The 19,089-nt window shown below is 36.1% G+C and overlaps 2 protein-coding genes across 2 annotated transcripts; both read right to left on the bottom strand.

Moving 5' to 3' along the window:
- Positions 1 to 1,083: 1,083 nt before the first annotated feature.
- On the bottom strand, positions 1,084 to 4,915 carry LOC110899083 (elongation factor 2-like). The gene is made up of 4 exons (XM_022145956.2): positions 4,758 to 4,915; positions 4,012 to 4,063; positions 3,810 to 3,897; positions 1,084 to 3,698 (listed from the first exon to the last, which is right to left on the bottom strand). Exons 2-4 carry the CDS (start codon positions 4,012 to 4,014, stop codon positions 1,258 to 1,260), a joined length of 2,532 nt encoding a protein of 843 aa, XP_022001648.1. The 5' UTR covers positions 4,015 to 4,063; positions 4,758 to 4,915; the 3' UTR covers positions 1,084 to 1,257.
- A 7,027-nt stretch (positions 4,916 to 11,942) lies between these two features.
- On the bottom strand, positions 11,943 to 15,887 carry LOC110899084 (elongation factor 2). The gene is made up of 4 exons (XM_022145958.2): positions 15,755 to 15,887; positions 14,845 to 14,896; positions 14,643 to 14,730; positions 11,943 to 14,532 (listed from the first exon to the last, which is right to left on the bottom strand). Exons 2-4 carry the CDS (start codon positions 14,845 to 14,847, stop codon positions 12,092 to 12,094), a joined length of 2,532 nt encoding a protein of 843 aa, XP_022001650.1. The 5' UTR covers positions 14,848 to 14,896; positions 15,755 to 15,887; the 3' UTR covers positions 11,943 to 12,091.
- Between the last annotated feature and the right edge of the window lie 3,202 nt (positions 15,888 to 19,089).

Here is a 19,089-nt window from a genome sequence, read left to right on the forward strand (position 1 = left end):
AACCGCGAGAACTACACCCCACGGGTGGGCGTTCACCATGATTTTTTTTTACAACTAGATGTGTGTATTATAAACACAGCCGTAAAAAAAAATTTAAACGCCGCGGCCGAGGGGGTAGTTTTTTACACCACAAGTTTGGTGTTTTTAATTTTTTTTCTTTTTTCTTTTTTTTTCACCAAACTTGTGGTGTAAAAAACTACCCCCTCGGCCGCGGCGTTTAAAAATTTTTTTTTACGGCTGTGTTTATAATACACACATCTAGTTGTAAAAAAAATCATGGTGAACGCCCACCCGTGGGGTGTAGTTCTCGCGGTTCTTACAACTCAGGGTGGTTTTCATTCTAGCTGCTCCCTATATATATATATATATATAGTGTTTTTTTTTTGTATTTTTAGATTTTTGGGGTTTAGTTTTAGCATTTTAGCTTGTGGTGGTGTGGGGGGGGGGGGGGGGGGGGAGGGGGGTTGGGTTGGGGTGGGGGGTTAGGTTTTTTTTTAGGTTTTTAGGGGTGTGAGGAGGGTTTAGTTTTTTTTTTTAGGGGGGGGGGGGGTGTGGTTAGGTTTTTTAATACATTTGTAGAGTAACTTTGAAAGTTATTGATAATTACAAAAATGACACCTTGTCTTTTTGACTTTTCCTTCAATTTGTATGTTTAGTATGTTAAGATTATTTATACAAGAACTTTCCCCTATATTAGAAATTACTGTTGTAACAAATAATAAAAACATGGTTTAGGCAAACACCTGGCAAATACCTATGTAAGTTTCCGACAAAAGGACCGCGTATCACTTAAAATCATCTTACCCGTCCGATATCTGCAAGATTTTTAAATTAATCCCCTACTCAGTCTCACAACCGAATATCCGTCCCAAATATTTCCAGTTTTCGGGTTGGAGTTCGGGTCCAGACACCATTCATAGGTATCCCCGGTTCCGAGTTGGCAAAACTTTTTGAAGACCTTCCATCCTCAAGCACTTGTTTTGTCCAATTCCAACCAGACCTTCCTATATTTTCTTTGTTCGTTAACCAGACCCAACGAAAATGGCTCAAAATATTTTTTAAACTTCTAAAACACCAATTAAATTACTTGGTAACTACAATTCCAATTGAAGTCTATTACTACTCAAAGATCCAAACATAATATCCAAAGCCTTTAAAGCACAATGACCAACAATATAATAAGATCAAAATGTCAAAACTAAAATAAAACCATAGCAAAGTTGTAAAACAAAACCAAACAAGAATTCTCTTTGTGACTTACAGCTTGTCCTCAAACTCCGAAAGCGGAGTCATCTGCTCCTTCAAACCCTTCCTCTTACGAATCTGCGTCACGAGTGTACTCGCCTGTGACCCAACTTCCAACGGGTCAGATGACATCATGTCCCAATGATCAAACACACATTGCGGGAAAGCTTGACCAGAAGTAGACGCCCTCAATGCGCCTGAAAACCCAAATGACTCAACCACAGGCAAGTAAGCCTTGATGTTGTACAACGGTGTGCCCGGCCTCTGCATTTCCTCAAACACGTGCCCACGCCTCTGGTTCAGCACGCTGTAGATTCCACCAAGAGCTTGTTCCGGCGCCTGAATCTCAACCAAATACACCGGCTCAAGCAGTCGGGGTTTGGCGGTCAGCTGCGACGCGTAGATGACACGCCTAGCGGTTGGGATCACTTGACCGCCACCACGGTGAATGGCATCAGCGTGGAGGACGACATCGCACACTTCGAAACAGATGCCCCGCATGTTCTCTTCGGCTAACGCACCTTCCTTTGACGCCCATTGGAAACCCGCAACGACCGAATCTTTAATTTCGTTCAAGTACTGCACTCCCTTACACATATCAACAACCATGTTCGGACCCGTGGTTTCCGGCCCAAAACACCAGATTTTCTTAGCAAGATCCTTATCCCAACCGAACTCTTCGGATAAAATTTTTCCACGAACTTTCGGGTCGTCACGTGGACCGACCCGGCCCTCGTCTATAGCCTCCGCTAGCCCTTCCTCCATCGGCCTAGCTTCCATGTACAAACGGTTGTGTTTGTTCGGGGACTTGCTCATAACAGTTCGGGATGATTTTTCTAACACGGTCTCACGGAAGGACACAACGGGATCAGAAACAACGATCTCGGCACCACCCATGAAATCGTCTTGCAAATCTTTCAAACAGATTTCGAGATGAAGCTCACCGGCACCTGCGATGATGTGTTCACCGGACTCCACGATGGTGCAAACAACCATAGGGTCAGACTTAGCTAACCGTTTCAAACCTTCGACGAGCTTTGGTAAGTCAGATGCGACCTTACACTGAACCGCAACACGAACGACAGGTGAGACGGAGAATTTCATGGCTCGAATCGGGTGTGCGTCGACTTCCTTCTCGTTAGTTAGCGTAGCGTTTTTGGTAATAAACTGATCCAAACCAACCATCGCAACTGTGTTTCCACAAGGAACATCTTCAACAGTTTCTTGTTTCTTTCCCATCCAAATAACAGTCCTTTGAACACTTTTAACGTACAGATCTTTCTTCTCACCTGGAACATAATTCGGACCCATGATTCTAACCTTCAAACCGGTCGAAACCTTTCCAGCAAACACACGACCAAAAGCGAAAAACCTTCCTTTATCAGAAGCGGGAATCATCTTCGACACATATAACATAAGCGGGCCATCGGGATCGCAGTTCCTAATAGCATTGGCGTACATATCATCCAACGGACCTTCATACAAATTCTCAACACGGTATTTTTGGGCCGTATGAGGAGACGGTAAATGAAATATCATCATTTCAAGTAAAGCAGTAGCAGCCGGAAGCCAGTTTTGCATAACGCGTTTCATCAAAGCTTTTCCCATTAACTCCTTCTCTTCGGACTTCATTGTAACACCGAGTTTGGTCAACATAGGCCAGAGTTTATCTTTCTGGTCGTTCATGCACGTGTTAATAATCATCTTGATGGGCTCGTAACAGAACTGAACGAAACCACGTTGGCATGAAGCAGAACCCGTATTCTTCGTCGTCCACTTTTTGGTTTTTGGGTCGAAAAAGTTCTCACCCCAGAGCCTTTCCATCATCTTCGCCTCATCAACACCAAACTTCGAAGCATACATTTTCGCAAAGTTGGTCAAAGTAAAAGCCCAACCGTGTAACCCAGCAGAGAAAGCAACGGTACCTTTCTCAGGGTAAACCATGACATCACCGAGAAGCGGGTCCTCATAAGTAGCCATGATGACATTAGCGTTTTCGATAACCCTTTGAAACGTCTGGTATGCTTCTTCTCCATCAACTTGAAGCTCAAGGAAACAACGGTCCATTTTGTTGACGGTCAACACGGGTCGAATCCTTTCACCGAGAGCTTGACGAAGGACGGTTTCGGTCTGGACGCAGACACCTTCGATACAATCAACAACCACCAATGCACCGTCAGTGATACGGAGTGCAGCAGTAACTTCGGATGAGAAGTCAACGTGCCCGGGTGAATCAATGAGATTGATGAGGTACTCATTCCCATTACGTTCTCCTTTAAAGCTCTTGAGAGCCTCATCAGTCATTTCATAGTAAAGTGATATCCCAGTTGACTTGATCGTGATACCGCGTTCAGCTTCATCAGCACGTGTATCGGTCATTCGTACATCACCAGCAACTTCTTGTGCGATAATACCAGCAGCAGCCACAAGAGAGTCGGTCAACGTTGACTTCCCTGTTATTATAAAAAAGAAACCGGGGATCAGATATAGCAACTAGCAAGTCTAAACGTTACAAGGTATGATCATAAAGACATAAACACAATGATAACTAAAAAAACACATACCGTGATCAACATGAGCAATAACAGACATGTTACGGATGTTATGCTTGTAGTCCATGATCCTGCGGAGCTCCTCCGCCGTAAACTTCACCTGTTGTTCGATTACAAAAACGATAAAACATAAAACAACTGTAAATAACCGAATACACAGATAAAACAAATGTTTCAGAATATGTGAAATAGCTTCAAAGTTCAAACATGTTACCATTTTGACTCGCTTTTGGAGTCAACAGTAAACAAACTATCTGTCACAGGTCCTGCAAAAAGAAAAACAACTGCGTATTATCTAAAAGATCACACTATTCAGTTATTCACAACATAAATACAAAAACTGCAACAACACTAATTCAATTATACTGAGTTCGATAAATTAATACTGATCATAAGTTACCGGAACAGCAAACAGTACTAAATAACAAATCAATCGAAAATTATAATCGCATGCTTCACAGCATAAATACAAAAACTGCAAAAACACTAACTCAATGAATCATAAGTTCATAACAGATCAATAATATTTATAATATAATAGCATGCTTCACAGTATATATTCTAACAATGAATCAGAGACTTCAATAGAACAAATATATATAAATCATCTTCCGTTGACTTCTGAAAAATTAGGTTAAACCGATCAGATAATAACAACGAGTATGTGTCACTGATCAAACACATATCTAAATGAAAACAATTAAACTACCGATCAAACACAGTTCTAAAGTGATTAAAATCAAAACAATTAAACCTAATCGCATGAAAAAAAGAACAAACAGGTCAAAAATCGCACGAAATGACGAGAAATCACAGCTCTAAAGTAATTAAAATCAAAAGAATCAAATCTAATCGCATGAAAAAGGAACAATTAAGTCAATAATCGCACTATATGACAAATGAATTACAAAAAAAAACTGTTGAGTTAATCATAGGTGATGAATCGGTGAAGATGTTTACCGGTCAAAATGAGGCGGCGTGATCTCAGTAACACTTGATCGGTGTCGACTGAGAGATATTGCGTGAGGAGGAGGAGGAGGAGGAGGAGGAGGCAGAAGCTCCATAAAACCCTATATATTACTAGGGATTAGGGATTTCGATGGGTGGTTTGTAAATTGGGCTGATTTTCTAGATGGCCCATTAGAAATCTAACCTCGAACAATTTGTTAATGAGGGTTTGTTTTCTTCTAGAGGTGCACATTGGTTTGGTTAATTGAACTAGTAGTTATTTTCTCATTTTTTGTTTAACTGGCTTGGTTAGAATCATGTGGTTTGGTTGTTTTTACACGTGGCATCCACATCATTTACGAAACCACTTGATGAAAAGGTGCAATAGTGAGACATGTAAAACCACTTGGTTTAGAATTGAAAAACAAAAAAGGATTAGGTAAGAAACTATGTTGGCTAGTTTCCTTGATTATCACAAAATGAAGCTCGTGGCCTCAATAGCGTGCACCGGCCAAGATTGCAATACAACGAGAAGTGGGGATGGTATTTTGCTCGTGGTTGCCTCATGGTCCACCCAACCATAGGCCACTACGGAAGGTCTTAATAATCTCACTTTAAGCGGTTCGGTTGATAATTATTTTTTTAGTTAACTGGTAATCTGGTTTAATCTGATTACAAACCAAATAACCACTAACCAGCTAGGAACCAACAGTTAAAAATAACTTCAAACTGGTTACTAGTCGAAGGTTATTAACCGGTTCTGGTTTTGGTTAACAATCAGTTCCGGTTAATAAACCGTTTATTATGTGCACCTCTATTTTCGTCTATATAGTTTCGTCGAAGATGTTAATTTTAGTTTTTATATCTTTTTAATAACTTTTTTTGGTTTTTGTTTATTGTCATTGGAGTCATCGAAACTCATTGTCACATTTATTTTGATGACATATGAGACTATCATTTTACCTTAGGGTACAAACTACATTGTGCTCCTGGTTTCATTTAAGGAGAAAAGAGAAGGGATTTGGAATGAAGGGAAAATCATGTTCCAAAGGGATTTTTTTTTTTTTAGAGAGAAAAGAAGAGGGGAGAAGAGAAAGGAAGGGTTTTTAGGCTAAAATCCATCTTCCAAATTGGAAAGAAATAAATGGAGAGAAATGAAAGGAAATGAAGAGAAGATAAGATAAGAGAAAATAAGAGAAAGGGAGGGGTTTAAAGGCTGAATAGAAAGGAAAACAAAGGAAGAGAAGAGAAGAGAAAAGGACAGATTCCTTTCTCTTCTTCCAAGGATCTGTTTAATATGGGGTAATGAAATGGACTACCGAATGGAAGAGATGAGATAATGGAATTGACAAATGAATAAAATGGATCATTACCATTTCATGATCTTGTTTGGTTACCATGTGAGAAGAATGAAATGAATCGTTACTTTGTATTCTTTGGTAGGCTAGGAAAAAATAAGAAACTAAATCGACAATGGGTGGCGGTGCGGGGGCAGTGGTTGGTGGTGGTGGCGGTGATCCACGGTGGCGGGTGGCAGCGGATGGCGACGGCGGCGGGTGATGGCAACGGTGAAGGTGACGGCGGCGACGCTGGGCGGTGACAGTGGCGGTAGGTGATGGTGGTGGGTGGTGATCGGTGATGGTGGTGATGAAGGGTGAAAGAGGGAATGGGAAAAAACACGAGGTGGATGGAATGAATTTAAGGTTTTTAGAAGGAATGGAACGCCTCGAGTAATGGATGATTCAATTACCTCGACCAACCAAGCAAATTTTTTTCATTCTCTTGCAGTAATCCATTCCATTCTGCCCATCATTCTTTCATACCAAACACTGCCTAAATGAAACTCGGGAACATAGCGATGCAAAGGGTGTAAGATCATTTTTATAACTAATAATATAAAATGCACCAAAGATAACACCAAAACAAGAACACAACCCCCCCCCCAGCTTCACTAATTCCATCTCATCCCTTTATCGGTTATTACGAACGCTTAATGGTATCACATGGATTGCTCTAACTGAAACATGGTGAAATCGAGGATGTTGTAATTCTTCAACTCCCACGTTCATAGATTAATAGTTCATAAGTTTTGATCTGGATTAAGGCTTCTCTTAGATAAATACATGATGCACGTACATTTAGAACCAGGAATCGTATTAGGTTGAAACTATATGTTTATTGTAAAACACTTTTGAATTTCATCTAAGCAAAACCTTCATTCCAATATAATTTAGGTTTTTCTTCGATATTGGCGCAATTAATTGGAACTGAAGCGTTTAAGTAAGACCCGCGCATTGCGTGTGTTAAACCTACAAAATGTCATGAATTTTATTAACATTAGGACAATCATTTAAAAGGCTTTATGCGGCATTCACAGTACACAAATTATAAATTATAAATTATAAATTATAAAAAGTTGTCAATACCAATAAATTACTATTAAGGAAACTTTATCTTCACCATTTAGTATGTGTCCTCAAGCTAGAAACGACTTGTTCAATCAGATAAGGAGAAGTCCGCAAGAGATTGTCTCTGACGTTAAATCTAGGGGTTATGCTTGGATTAAAAATAGGTCAACTTGTAAATATATCAATTGGAATGAGTGGTGTAAATATCCGATGTATATGTTGTAATCTGGTTGCCCTTTGCCAGTTTGGGTCGAGGGTTCTTTGTTTATTGGCCTTTTGCCCGTTTGGGTCGGAGCTATGTTTTTAATGAAGTTTAATTTTCAAAAAAAAATGTGTCCTCAAGCTTGTACCATAATGACTTACATTTCCAATTCCAATAGTATCCTGCCAATTGTAGAGGTGCACATACACGATACACAATATAAAAATACTAAAATGGTTTCCGAATTTTACTTTTACCTCTAATGAATACCATTTGACTGAAAGTTGCAACTTTGTTGAGAGTTAGAGATAAGAGAGGCATCTTTGTTAGAATAAAGATTAAAATTTAAATTTCTATCAAAGCTAAGAGTATAAGGAACATACCGTAAGTGACTTAAAGAGGGTTCAAAGCCAAATAACAACACATATGGAGACCTTCCACTTAGCACAGACGTTGGTGTCATGTTAATTAAGTAAGAAGCTGTCAAAACACATTCTAACCAGAATCTTAAAGGAAGATTAGCCTGAAAAAAGTAAAGCTCTAGCAACATTAAGAAGGTGTCTATGTTTTCTTTCAACCACGCCATTTTGTTGTGGTGTATACGAACAAGAAGTTTGATGTATTATACCTAGAAAATTAACTAATCCAATCATTCTTTAATTAACAATTTCAGTACCATTATCACTTCTATTAACCTTGATTTTTGTAATAAATTGTGTATCTATCAAGTTTATAAAAATATTTACAATATCAAACACTTCAGTTTTAGATTTTAGAAGATACACTCAATTAGCCCTTGTATAATCATCTACTACAGTTAAAAAATATTTATAACCTTTTACACTAGGCACCTTAGTCGGGCCCCATACATCAAGATGTACTAAATCACCTAACTGTTTAGAGTTGTGATCACTCAAAGGAAATGTAACCCTATGTTGCTTAGCCTTATGGCAAGTTTCACACGGTTCTATTTCTAATCCACTAGTGTCTAAGTTTAAAACTTTTAACACTTGATGTGCTGGATGCCCAAGCCTAGAATGCCAAAGCTTCACATTTTTAGTCTTATTGCCACAACATATAACAGAACTCATTGCATTACCAAAAAAATATAAACCTTCAGTTTGTCTACCAGTCAACACAAATCCTGAATATAACAATTTAATTCATCAATCACAACTCTTAGTTTATTATCTTTTGCAAGTTTGTGAACTGAAATGAGATTAACACAGTATTCAAGAACTACAAACACATTATTCAAAATAACAGACTCATTTATTTTTAAACAACCTATTTTAGAAACTTTTGCATTTGTACCATTAGGATGTTTAACACTTATGTTAAATTCAGAAACACCAACTAAGTTTAACATATTTTTATCTGACATTACCATGTGTTGATTTGCACCTAAATCAACTATCCAACCACCATCAAATTTAGAGAATACATTTAAATTTAAACAATATATGTTGTTATACCAACCAACTAAGGAAAACACATTACCTCCTACATTAGACTTGGATGTATCCTCAGCCTTTTTATCATTCAACACTCCTAACAGTTTATTTAATTGTTCAGTAGTACGAGAGTTTAAAGAATTACTTGATTGATGCTTAGGCATATCACTAGTGGAATTATTTGAAACACTCAACTTATTCCATTGACTAGTATTTTGACTTGGTCTTGGTCTATAATTATGTGGATAACCTATCAACTCAAAACATTTGTCAATACTATGACCAAGTTTATTGCAATGTGAACATTTCAAAGATGAATTTGAGTTTCTATTAAACCTTCTTCGATTATCATTAAACCGGTTAGTTTTAGTTGCAAACCCAGCACTAGGTGTTTTAGATGATGAACTAGAACCTCTGTGAGATTCTTCTCTAGATATTATTGAAAAAGCAGTTTTAACAAATGGTAAAGGATCTCTTGTTAAAAGATTTGTTCTCACAGGTTGGTATATATCATCCAACCCCATTAAAAACTGATTCAGTTTAATTAAGTGATTAAAATCATTATACTTGGTAGATGCATTGCATGTACACGACGGAAGTTGTACCATAGCATCAAATTGTTTCCACATTGCATTAAGCTTGTTATAGTATTCAGGCGCACTAGATCCACTTTGAGTATCTAAGTTATTTTTTTGAAACAAACTAAACACAACAGACCCATCAATCTTATCATATGTTTCTTTTAAATCCTCCTAAATTTCAAAGGCCAGTTTTGAATACACTTGACCCACATATAAGTCCTCAGATATTGAATTTAAAATCAAGGTCATGACAACAGAGTTACACCTATCCCATTGATTTGCTAAAACTTGATTATCTTCCTTTTTTACACATGTTTTATCTATAAACCCTAGCTTGTTTTTGGCCATTAAAGCCAGTTTCCTAGCATTTGACTACACCGTGTAATTTTCAGTTCCTTTTATTTTGATACTCACTATAGTTAGATTGCTAGAGTCACTAGCATGTAGGTATAATGGGTCACTAGCATCTAATTTGCTGACCAGAGTTGCACTTGGATCATCACCCATTTTACTTACACTTAATCAATACCAGACGGATACAAACACACCAAAGACAGTTAACAGTCAAGAACTAACAACAAGAATTATCAATCAAGAACACTTAACACATAAAACAGTCAATCACAACAGATAATAACACGGCGAAACTACAACAAGAACCAGATCAGGGGTTCATCACTCAAGGTGCCACCGCAGGCCTTTGTAACGCTTCGCTTTTTTACTTTCCTTATTTAGAAAGTATAACTGTATTTCTATTTATGAAAACTAGTATTCGTATCATGTTCGTATTCCATTTCCAGTTTTGTAATTCAAGACTTTGATCTTAATGGAATTCATTTTATACATACTTGTTATTCGTACAATCGATCGTTTAAATACGTGTTTATATGCAAACCAACACTTGTTATACGTGCAATTATTCATACATACGTTCACGATACTCGAATTTTTTTTAAATTTCTTTAATTTCTTTAATTTTTTGAATTTTTAGATTTTTTTATTTTTTTATTTTTTTATTTTTTTTTTTTGATTTTTTGGTTTTTTAGATTTTTTTAATTTTAGATTTTTTAGAATTTTTTTATATATTTTTTTTGAATTTTTTTTTTGTATTTTTTGACTTTTTTACAATGTTTTTTTTTTATTTTTTTAATTTTTTTGTATTATTAGTATTTTTTTAATATTTTATAGAATTTTTTATGTTTTAGAATTTTTTTGATTTTTTTTGGTTTTTATAAAATTTTTTTAATTTTAAGATTTTTTTTAGATTTTTTACTTATTTTTGTGGAAATTTTTTGATTTTTTTGGATTTTTTTTAATTTTTTTACTTTTTTTTTATTTTTTAGAATCTTTTTGATTATTTTTAGTTTTTTTTTTAATTATTTTTAAATGAAAACGACGGGTGAGTACTACAGCAGAGTCACAGTTGTGAAGAGATATCTACGAGTAGTAATTAGTTTAGTGATTTTATTTCATACCCCTCCTGACTTGCTTGGGTTTTATCTCATACCCACTCTGACCTACTCCTTTTTTTTATCCACCATTTCATAACCCATCCTAACCTAGTGACTAATTTTGTTTGGTCCATTTTAACCCATCTTAAAATTTAAAATACCCATATCAATCCAAAATGAAATAGATGAGCTTGTTTTGCCAGGTTTACTTCTCACATACAACCCTCTATCTCTATCTATATAGAGGTTATATTTTGTTTTCTATAAATCTTTCTCTATTATAGATATTCTAGTGTAGTAGTGTTTTTGTTGTTTTCTATATTTTTTTACTCTATGTTTTATAGAATATATGAATAAAGAGTTTCCAATGTGAGTGCTCTTAGATAACCATCATAAGTAAAGGAGTAAATGTATGACGTGACGCAAACCTAAAAATATTCGTGTTGGTTTCTGGTAAATTCCATAAGTCAGGTTCGAGTCAGTCTACATTCTGTTAGCTTACTCGTTTATTTTATACTGTTTATTAGAAATGTACTTAATACCACAACTTAAGCAATTCGGTATTCTAGGTAAAATATGAATCACGTCTAGTAAAATTTTCAGATCTCTCAATAGATAAACAATACATAGGTTTAAGACAAGTATTGACAAACAAGTCTCATATTTGATGTAAAATCGTATCTCATACCCAACTCGGTACTCATCTATGTGTCAATTAATTACCTACCATGTATACCACTTATTAGAAATTACTATGGTTCAGGCGAACACCTATGTAAGTTTCGGATAACAGGACCAAGTATCACCGGATATCTTACCCGTCCGATATCGGCAAGATTTTTAAATGAATCCCCTACTCAGTCTCGCAACCGAATATCCGTCCCAAATATTTCCTAAAGGAATCCCCTACTCAGTCTCACAACCGAATATCCGTCCCAAATATTTCCTCGGGTGTGGAGTTCGGGTCCACACACCATTCATAGGTAACCCTGGTTCCGAGTTGGCAAAACTTTTTGAAGACTTTCCTATCCTCAAGCACATGTTTTGTCCAACTCCAACCAGACGTTCTATATTTTCTTTGTTAACCAGACCCAACGAAAATGCTCAAAATAACTTGGTAACTACAATTCCAATTAAAGTCTACTACTCAACTCGAAACATAACATCCAAAGCCTTTAAAGCACAATGACCAAAGAAATATAATAAGATCAAAATGTCGAAACCAAAACAAACAAGAATACTCTTGTGACTCACAGCTTGTCCTCAAACTCCGAAAGCGGAGTCATCTGCTCCTTCAAACCCTTCCTCTTACGAATCTGCGTCACGAGTGTACTCGCCTGTGACCCGACTTCCAACGGGTCAGATGACATCATGTCCCAATGATCAAACACACATTGCGGGAAAGCTTGACCAGAAGTAGACGCCCTCAATGCGCCTGAAAACCCAAATGACTCGACCACAGGCAAGTAAGCCTTGATGTTGTACAGCGGTGTGCCCGGCCTCTGCATTTCCTCAAACACGTGCCCACGCCTCTGGTTCAGCACGCTGTAGATTCCACCAAGAGCTTGTTCCGGCGCCTGAATCTCAACCAAATACACCGGCTCGAGCAGTCGGGGTTTGGCGGTCAGCTGCGACGCGTAGATGACACGCCTAGCGGTTGGGATCACTTGACCGCCACCACGGTGAATGGCGTCAGCGTGGAGGACGACATCGCACACTTCGAAACAGATGCCCCGCATGTTCTCTTCGGCTAACGCACCTTCCTTTGACGCCCATTGGAAACCCGCAACGACCGAATCTTTAATTTCGTTCAAGTACTGCACTCCCTTACACATATCAACCACCATGTTCGGACCCGTGGTTTCCGGCCCAAAACACCAGATTTTCTTAGCGAGATCCTTATCCCAACCGAACTCTTCAGATAAAATTTTTCCGCGAACTTTCGGGTCGTCACGTGGACCGACCCGACCCTCGTCTATAGCCTCCGCTAGCCCTTCCTCCATCGGCCTAGCTTCCATGTACAAACGGTTGTGTTTGTTCGGGGACTTGCTCATAACAGTTCGGGATGATTTTTCTAACACAGTCTCACGGAAGGAGACGACAGGGTCAGAAACAACGATCTCGGCACCACCCATGAAATCGTCTTGCAGATCTTTCAAACAGATTTCGAGATGAAGCTCACCGGCACCTGCGATGATGTGCTCACCGGACTCCTCAATGGTGCAAACAACCATAGGGTCAGATTTAGCTAACCGTTTCAAACCTTCGACGAGCTTTGGTAAGTCGGATGCAACCTTACACTGAACCGCAACACGAACGACAGGTGAGACGGAGAATTTCATGGCTCGAATCGGGTGTGCGTCGACTTCCTTCTCGTTAGTTAGCGTAGCGTTTTTGGTAATAAACTGATCCAAACCAACCATCGCAACAGTGTTTCCACAAGGAACATCTTCAACAGTTTCTTGTTTCTTTCCCATCCAAATAACGGTCCTTTGAACACTTTTAACGTACAGATCTTTCTTCTCACCTGGAACATAATTCGGACCCATGATTCTAACCTTCAAACCGGTTGAAACCTTTCCAGCAAACACACGACCAAAAGCGAAAAACCTTCCTTTATCAGAAGCGGGAATCATCTTCGACACATATAACATAAGCGGGCCATCGGGATCGCAGTTCCTAATAGCATTGGCGTACATATCATCCAACGGACCTTCATACAAATTCTCAACACGGTATTTTTGGGCCGTATGAGGAGACGGTAAATGAAATATCATCATTTCAAGTAAAGCAGTAGCAGCCGGAAGCCAGTTTTGCATAACACGTTTCATCAACGCTTTTCCCATTAACTCCTTCTCTTCGGACTTCATTGTAACACCGAGTTTGGTCAGCATAGGCCAGAGTTTATCTTTCTGGTCGTTCATGCACGTGTTAATAATCATCTTGATGGGCTCGTAACAGAACTGAACGAAACCACGTTGGCATGAAGCAGAACCCGTATTCTTCGTCGTCCACTTTTTGGTTTTCGGGTCAAAAAAGTTCTCACCCCAGAGCCTTTCCATCATCTTCGCTTCATCAACACCAAACTTAGAAGCATACATTTTCGCGAAGTTGGTCAAAGTAAAAGCCCAACCATGTAACCCAGCAGAGAAAGCAACGGTACCTTTCTCAGGGTAAACCATGACATCACCGAGAAGCGGGTCCTCATAAGTAGCCATGATGACATTCGCGTTTTCGATAACCCTTTGAAACGTCTGGTATGCTTCTTCTCCGTCAACTTGAAGCTCAAGGAAACAACGGTCCATTTTGTTGACGGTCAACACGGGTCGAATCCTTTCACCGAGAGCTTGACGAAGGACGGTTTCGGTCTGGACGCAGACACCTTCGATACAATCAACAACCACCAATGCACCATCAGTGATACGGAGTGCAGCAGTAACTTCAGATGAGAAGTCAACGTGCCCAGGTGAGTCAATGAGATTGATGAGGTACTCATTCCCGTTACGTTCTCCTTTAAAGCTCTTGAGAGCCTCATCAGTCATTTCATAGTAAAGTGATATCCCAGTTGACTTGATCGTGATACCGCGTTCAGCTTCATCAGCACGTGTATCGGTCATTCGTACATCACCAGCAACTTCTTGTGCGATAATACCAGCAGCAGCCACAAGAGAGTCGGTCAACGTTGACTTCCCTGTTATTATAAAAGAGAAACCGGGGATCAGATATAGCAACTAGCAAGTCTAAACATTACAAGGTATGATCATAAAGACGTAAACAAAACGATAAATACAAAACACATACCGTGATCCACATGAGCAATAACAGACATGTTACGGATGTTATGCTTGTAGTCCATGATCCGACGAAGCTCCTCCGCCGTAAACTTCACCTGTTTATCGATGCCAAAAACGACAAAACATAAGACAACTGTAAATAACCGAATACACAAATAAAACAAATGTTTCAGAATATGTGAAATGGCTTCAAAGTTCAAACATGTTACCATTTTGACTCCCTTAAAGAGTCAACAACAAACAAACTATCTGTCACAGGTCCTGCAAAAAGAATAACAACTGCATATTAGCTAAAAGATCACAATATTCAGTCATTCACAACACAAATACAAAAACTGCAACAACACTAATTCAATAATAATGTATTCTCTTTCTTATGAGTTCGATAAATTATTACTGAAACAAATATCAAACTTCCTATAAACATAAATTTAGATCATAAGTTACCGCAACAGTAAACAGTACGAAATAACAAAACAATCGAAAATTATAATAATATGCTTCACAGCATAAATACAAAAACTGCAAAAACACTAATTCAATTATCATGTATCATCCTTCTTACGGAATTGGATAAGTTACAGAAACAAATATTAAAATCTCTATAAACATACAGTTAAATCATAATTTATAATATTATAGCATGCTTCACAGTATATATTCTAACAATGAATCAGAGACTTCAATAGAACAAATATATATAAATCATCTTCCGATCAGATAATAACAATGAGTATGTGTCACTGATCAAACACATATCTAAAGTAACTATAAATGAAAACAATTAAAACTAATCGCATGAAAAACAGAACATATAGATCATAAATCGCACTACATCACGAAAAAGTCACAAATAACAGTTAAACTACCGATCAAACACAGTTCTAAAGTGATTAAAATCAAAACAATTAAACCTAATCGCATGAAAAAACAGAACAAACAGGTCAAAAATCGCACGAAATGACGAGAAATCACAGTTCTAAACTAATTAAAATCAAAAGAATCAAATCTAATCGCATGAAAAAGGAACAATTAGGTCAATAATCGCACTATATGACAAATGAATTACAAAAAAACTGTTGAATTAATCATAGGTGATGAATCGGTGAAGATGTTTACCGGTCAAAATGAGGCGGCGTGATCTCAGTTACACTTGATCGGTGTCGACTGAGAGATATTGCGTGAGGAGGAGAAGGAGGAGGCAGAAGCTCCATAAAACCCTATATATATTATTAGGGATTTCGATGGGTGGTCTGTAAGTTGGGCTGATTTTCTAGATGGCCCATTAGAAATCTAGGGTAAAGTTCTTGTACAAATAATCTTAACATACTAAACATACAAATTGAAGGAAAACTAAAAAAGACAAGGTGGCATTTTTTGTAATTATCAATAACTATCAAAGTTACTCTACAAATACCTCTAAAAAAACCTAACCACTCCCCCCACCCCCAAAAAAAACCTAAACCCCCCACCCCCCACCCCCCCCACCCCCAAAAACCTAACCCCCCCCCCCCCCACCCAAGCTAAAATGCTAAAAACTAAACCCCCAAAAAACCTAAAAAAAAACCTAACCCCCCCCCCCACCCCCAAAAACCTAAAAAAAACCTAACCCCCCCCACCCCCAAAAACCTAAAAAAACCTAACCCCCCCACCCCCAAAAACCTAAAAAAAACCTAACCCCCCCCACCCAAGCTAAAATGCTAAAAACTAAACCCTCAAAAAACCTAAAAAATCTAAAAAAATAAAAAAAACACACACAAATTATTTTATTTTTTTAACATTTTTTATTAAAAAATCGCTACTTTTAGTAGCAGCAACAAAAAAAAAAAAAAAAAAAAAAAACAAATTTTTTTTTTTTTTTTTTTGCTAACGAAATGTAGCGATTTTTTAATAAAAAATGTTAAAAAAAAATTGTGTTTTTTTAGGTATTTTTTGTTGTAACTTTGATAGTTGGTGGTAATTACAAAAATGTCACCTTGTCTTTTTGGGTTTTCCTTCAATTTGTATGTTTAGTATGTTAAGATTATTTGTATTTGATCTTTTGCCTAGAAATCTAACCTCAACAATTTGTTAATGAGGGTTTGTTTTCTTCTAGAGGTGCACATTGGTTTCGGTTATTAAACTAGTGGTTATTTTCTCATTTTTTGGTTTAACTGATTTGGTTAGAACCTGTGTAGTTGTGAACAATGTGATTTGTTGTTTTTTGACACGTGGCGTCCACATCATTTTATCAAATCACTTGATGAAAAGGTGTAGTAGTGAGGCATGTAAAACCACTTGATAATTACATAGCATTAGAACGTTAAATTAAAGTTTAATTATTTTAAAGGGACAAAAAAAAGTTTTAGTAAGTTAATTGAAACAGTTAACAAAACTGATTACATTTCTATGACATTTTCCCTTTATTATATACAGTTGTAAAACCAGTAACAACAAAAGCCCAACATCTCTAGTTCCAGGGAAAAGCCGTTACCCAAAAGTCCATTTTGGTAAAAGCTGGATGAGATCAGATTTGAACTTGAGACCTGTGGTCTTCAACTTTAAATTTTTACTTCCCCTCCAATGTCAGTTAACTTATATCTCATTAACAAAAATATTTGATTATATATTAATCAACTAATAATAATAATGACAAACCTAAGAAAATTAATAAAATTTGTAATATAAAATTAATAAGTAATAATCATAATTGTAATAATAATGATCCAAATATTAATAGTGAAAATCTAAAACAACATACAAGAAGATAGAGTTCAATTTTTGACATTTGATAGATTATGATTAATAAGGTGTAATTTACAAGTACGGGGAGAGTAACATTCACTATTTAAAAAATATTTTTTTTTAATTTTTTGATTAAAATGTTTATTTATTTAAATATCAAGAAATTAAGGTTTTATAAGTTTTAAGACATAAAATTTATATTTTTATACGACAGAGACACATTGTATATATTTACATGGATTAAAATACAAATAAAAAAGGTCGTGTGAGCATGTCAATAGAGCCGTATGGTAGTAACTTAAATGTCTAAAAACTAAAGTAAATTGCCAAAATTGTCCCTGAGGTTTGGGTATGTTTGTCATTTTCATTCAAAACAACTTTTTTTGTACAGTATAGTCCTTCACTTTTGGGATTTTTTGTCATTTTCATCCAAACATCTAATTTGTTTTATTTTTTCTATCAAACAGTTGGATGAAAATGGCAAAAAATCTCAAATCTCAAGGACGATTTTGGTAAAAAAAAAAGTCAGACGTTTGAATGAAAATGACAAAAAATCCAAAAGTAAAGGACTATATGCTACAAAAAGTTGTTTTGGATGAAAACAACAAACATGCCCAAACCTCAGGGACGCTTTTGACAATTTACTCAAAAAATATTTAAAAGTAAACTTAAAAATAATTTAGTGTAAACGCATTGTTTTTTTTACAAAGCTTGAAATTGCTTTATATATCTAAGCTAGGTTATAACTCCGTGTATTACACGGGTTGAATAAATGAATTTTATATACTAAATAATAAAACAATGTATTTTTAAAAACCTCCTTTACTGCACGGATTGAATAAATATCATTTTTAAATATTAAGTAACAAAAAATTATATCTATATGAACCATATTGTACGGGTTGAATAAATGTAATTTTATATACCAAATAATAAAAAAGTTATATCTTTAAAACCAAGTGTATTACACGGGTTGAATAAATGTAATATTGTTTACCAAATAATAAAAAAGTTATATCTTTAAAAAATCTCGTGTATTACACGGCTTGAATAAATATGATTTTATATACCAAATAAAAAAAACTAATGGATATATTCGGTACGCGATAGATATGGTGATTGCGGAGATGATTATTGAAAAGAAGATACAGTGGTCAAACATGTTATTAAAGAAGTAAATAAGCAGCCATTTGAGTGATAAAATATAAGTTATATTTAAAAAACTCGTAATAAATCTAATTTTATATATAAAGTAATATTGAAAGTTATATACAATTTGTTAAAAATTAAGTAATAAAATTGATATAATATTTTTTTTAATAATGAAAATGAAAATAAATAATATATTAATACAAAGTTTGGTTTTGGTGATAAATAATTTAGTTATTTAAAAATATGTTAAATTAATAATATTTTGTAGTAGAGTTATCTATACTTAATTAGAAGAGATTAAACTAAATAAAAATTATCTATAAGATATTAAACTAAATAATATTTAGTATGAGGGTTATCTATAATTAATTAGAATAGATTAAAATAAAACAATAATTATCTATAAGACATGGCCTAATATGATGACAAGTGTCCCTCAAATGGTTTCTTTTATTATATAGTACTAGCGGTAAGACCCATGTGCAAACACGGGTCGTTTCTTAGAAAATCATGCATAACACATATTGATAGAACATATAGATACATGTATAGATATTGTACCAAAACATGTCATCTAT

This window comes from Helianthus annuus, chromosome 13 (assembly GCF_002127325.2).
Source record: "Helianthus annuus cultivar XRQ/B chromosome 13, HanXRQr2.0-SUNRISE, whole genome shotgun sequence".
NCBI classification, from domain to species: domain Eukaryota; kingdom Viridiplantae; phylum Streptophyta; class Magnoliopsida; order Asterales; family Asteraceae; genus Helianthus; species Helianthus annuus.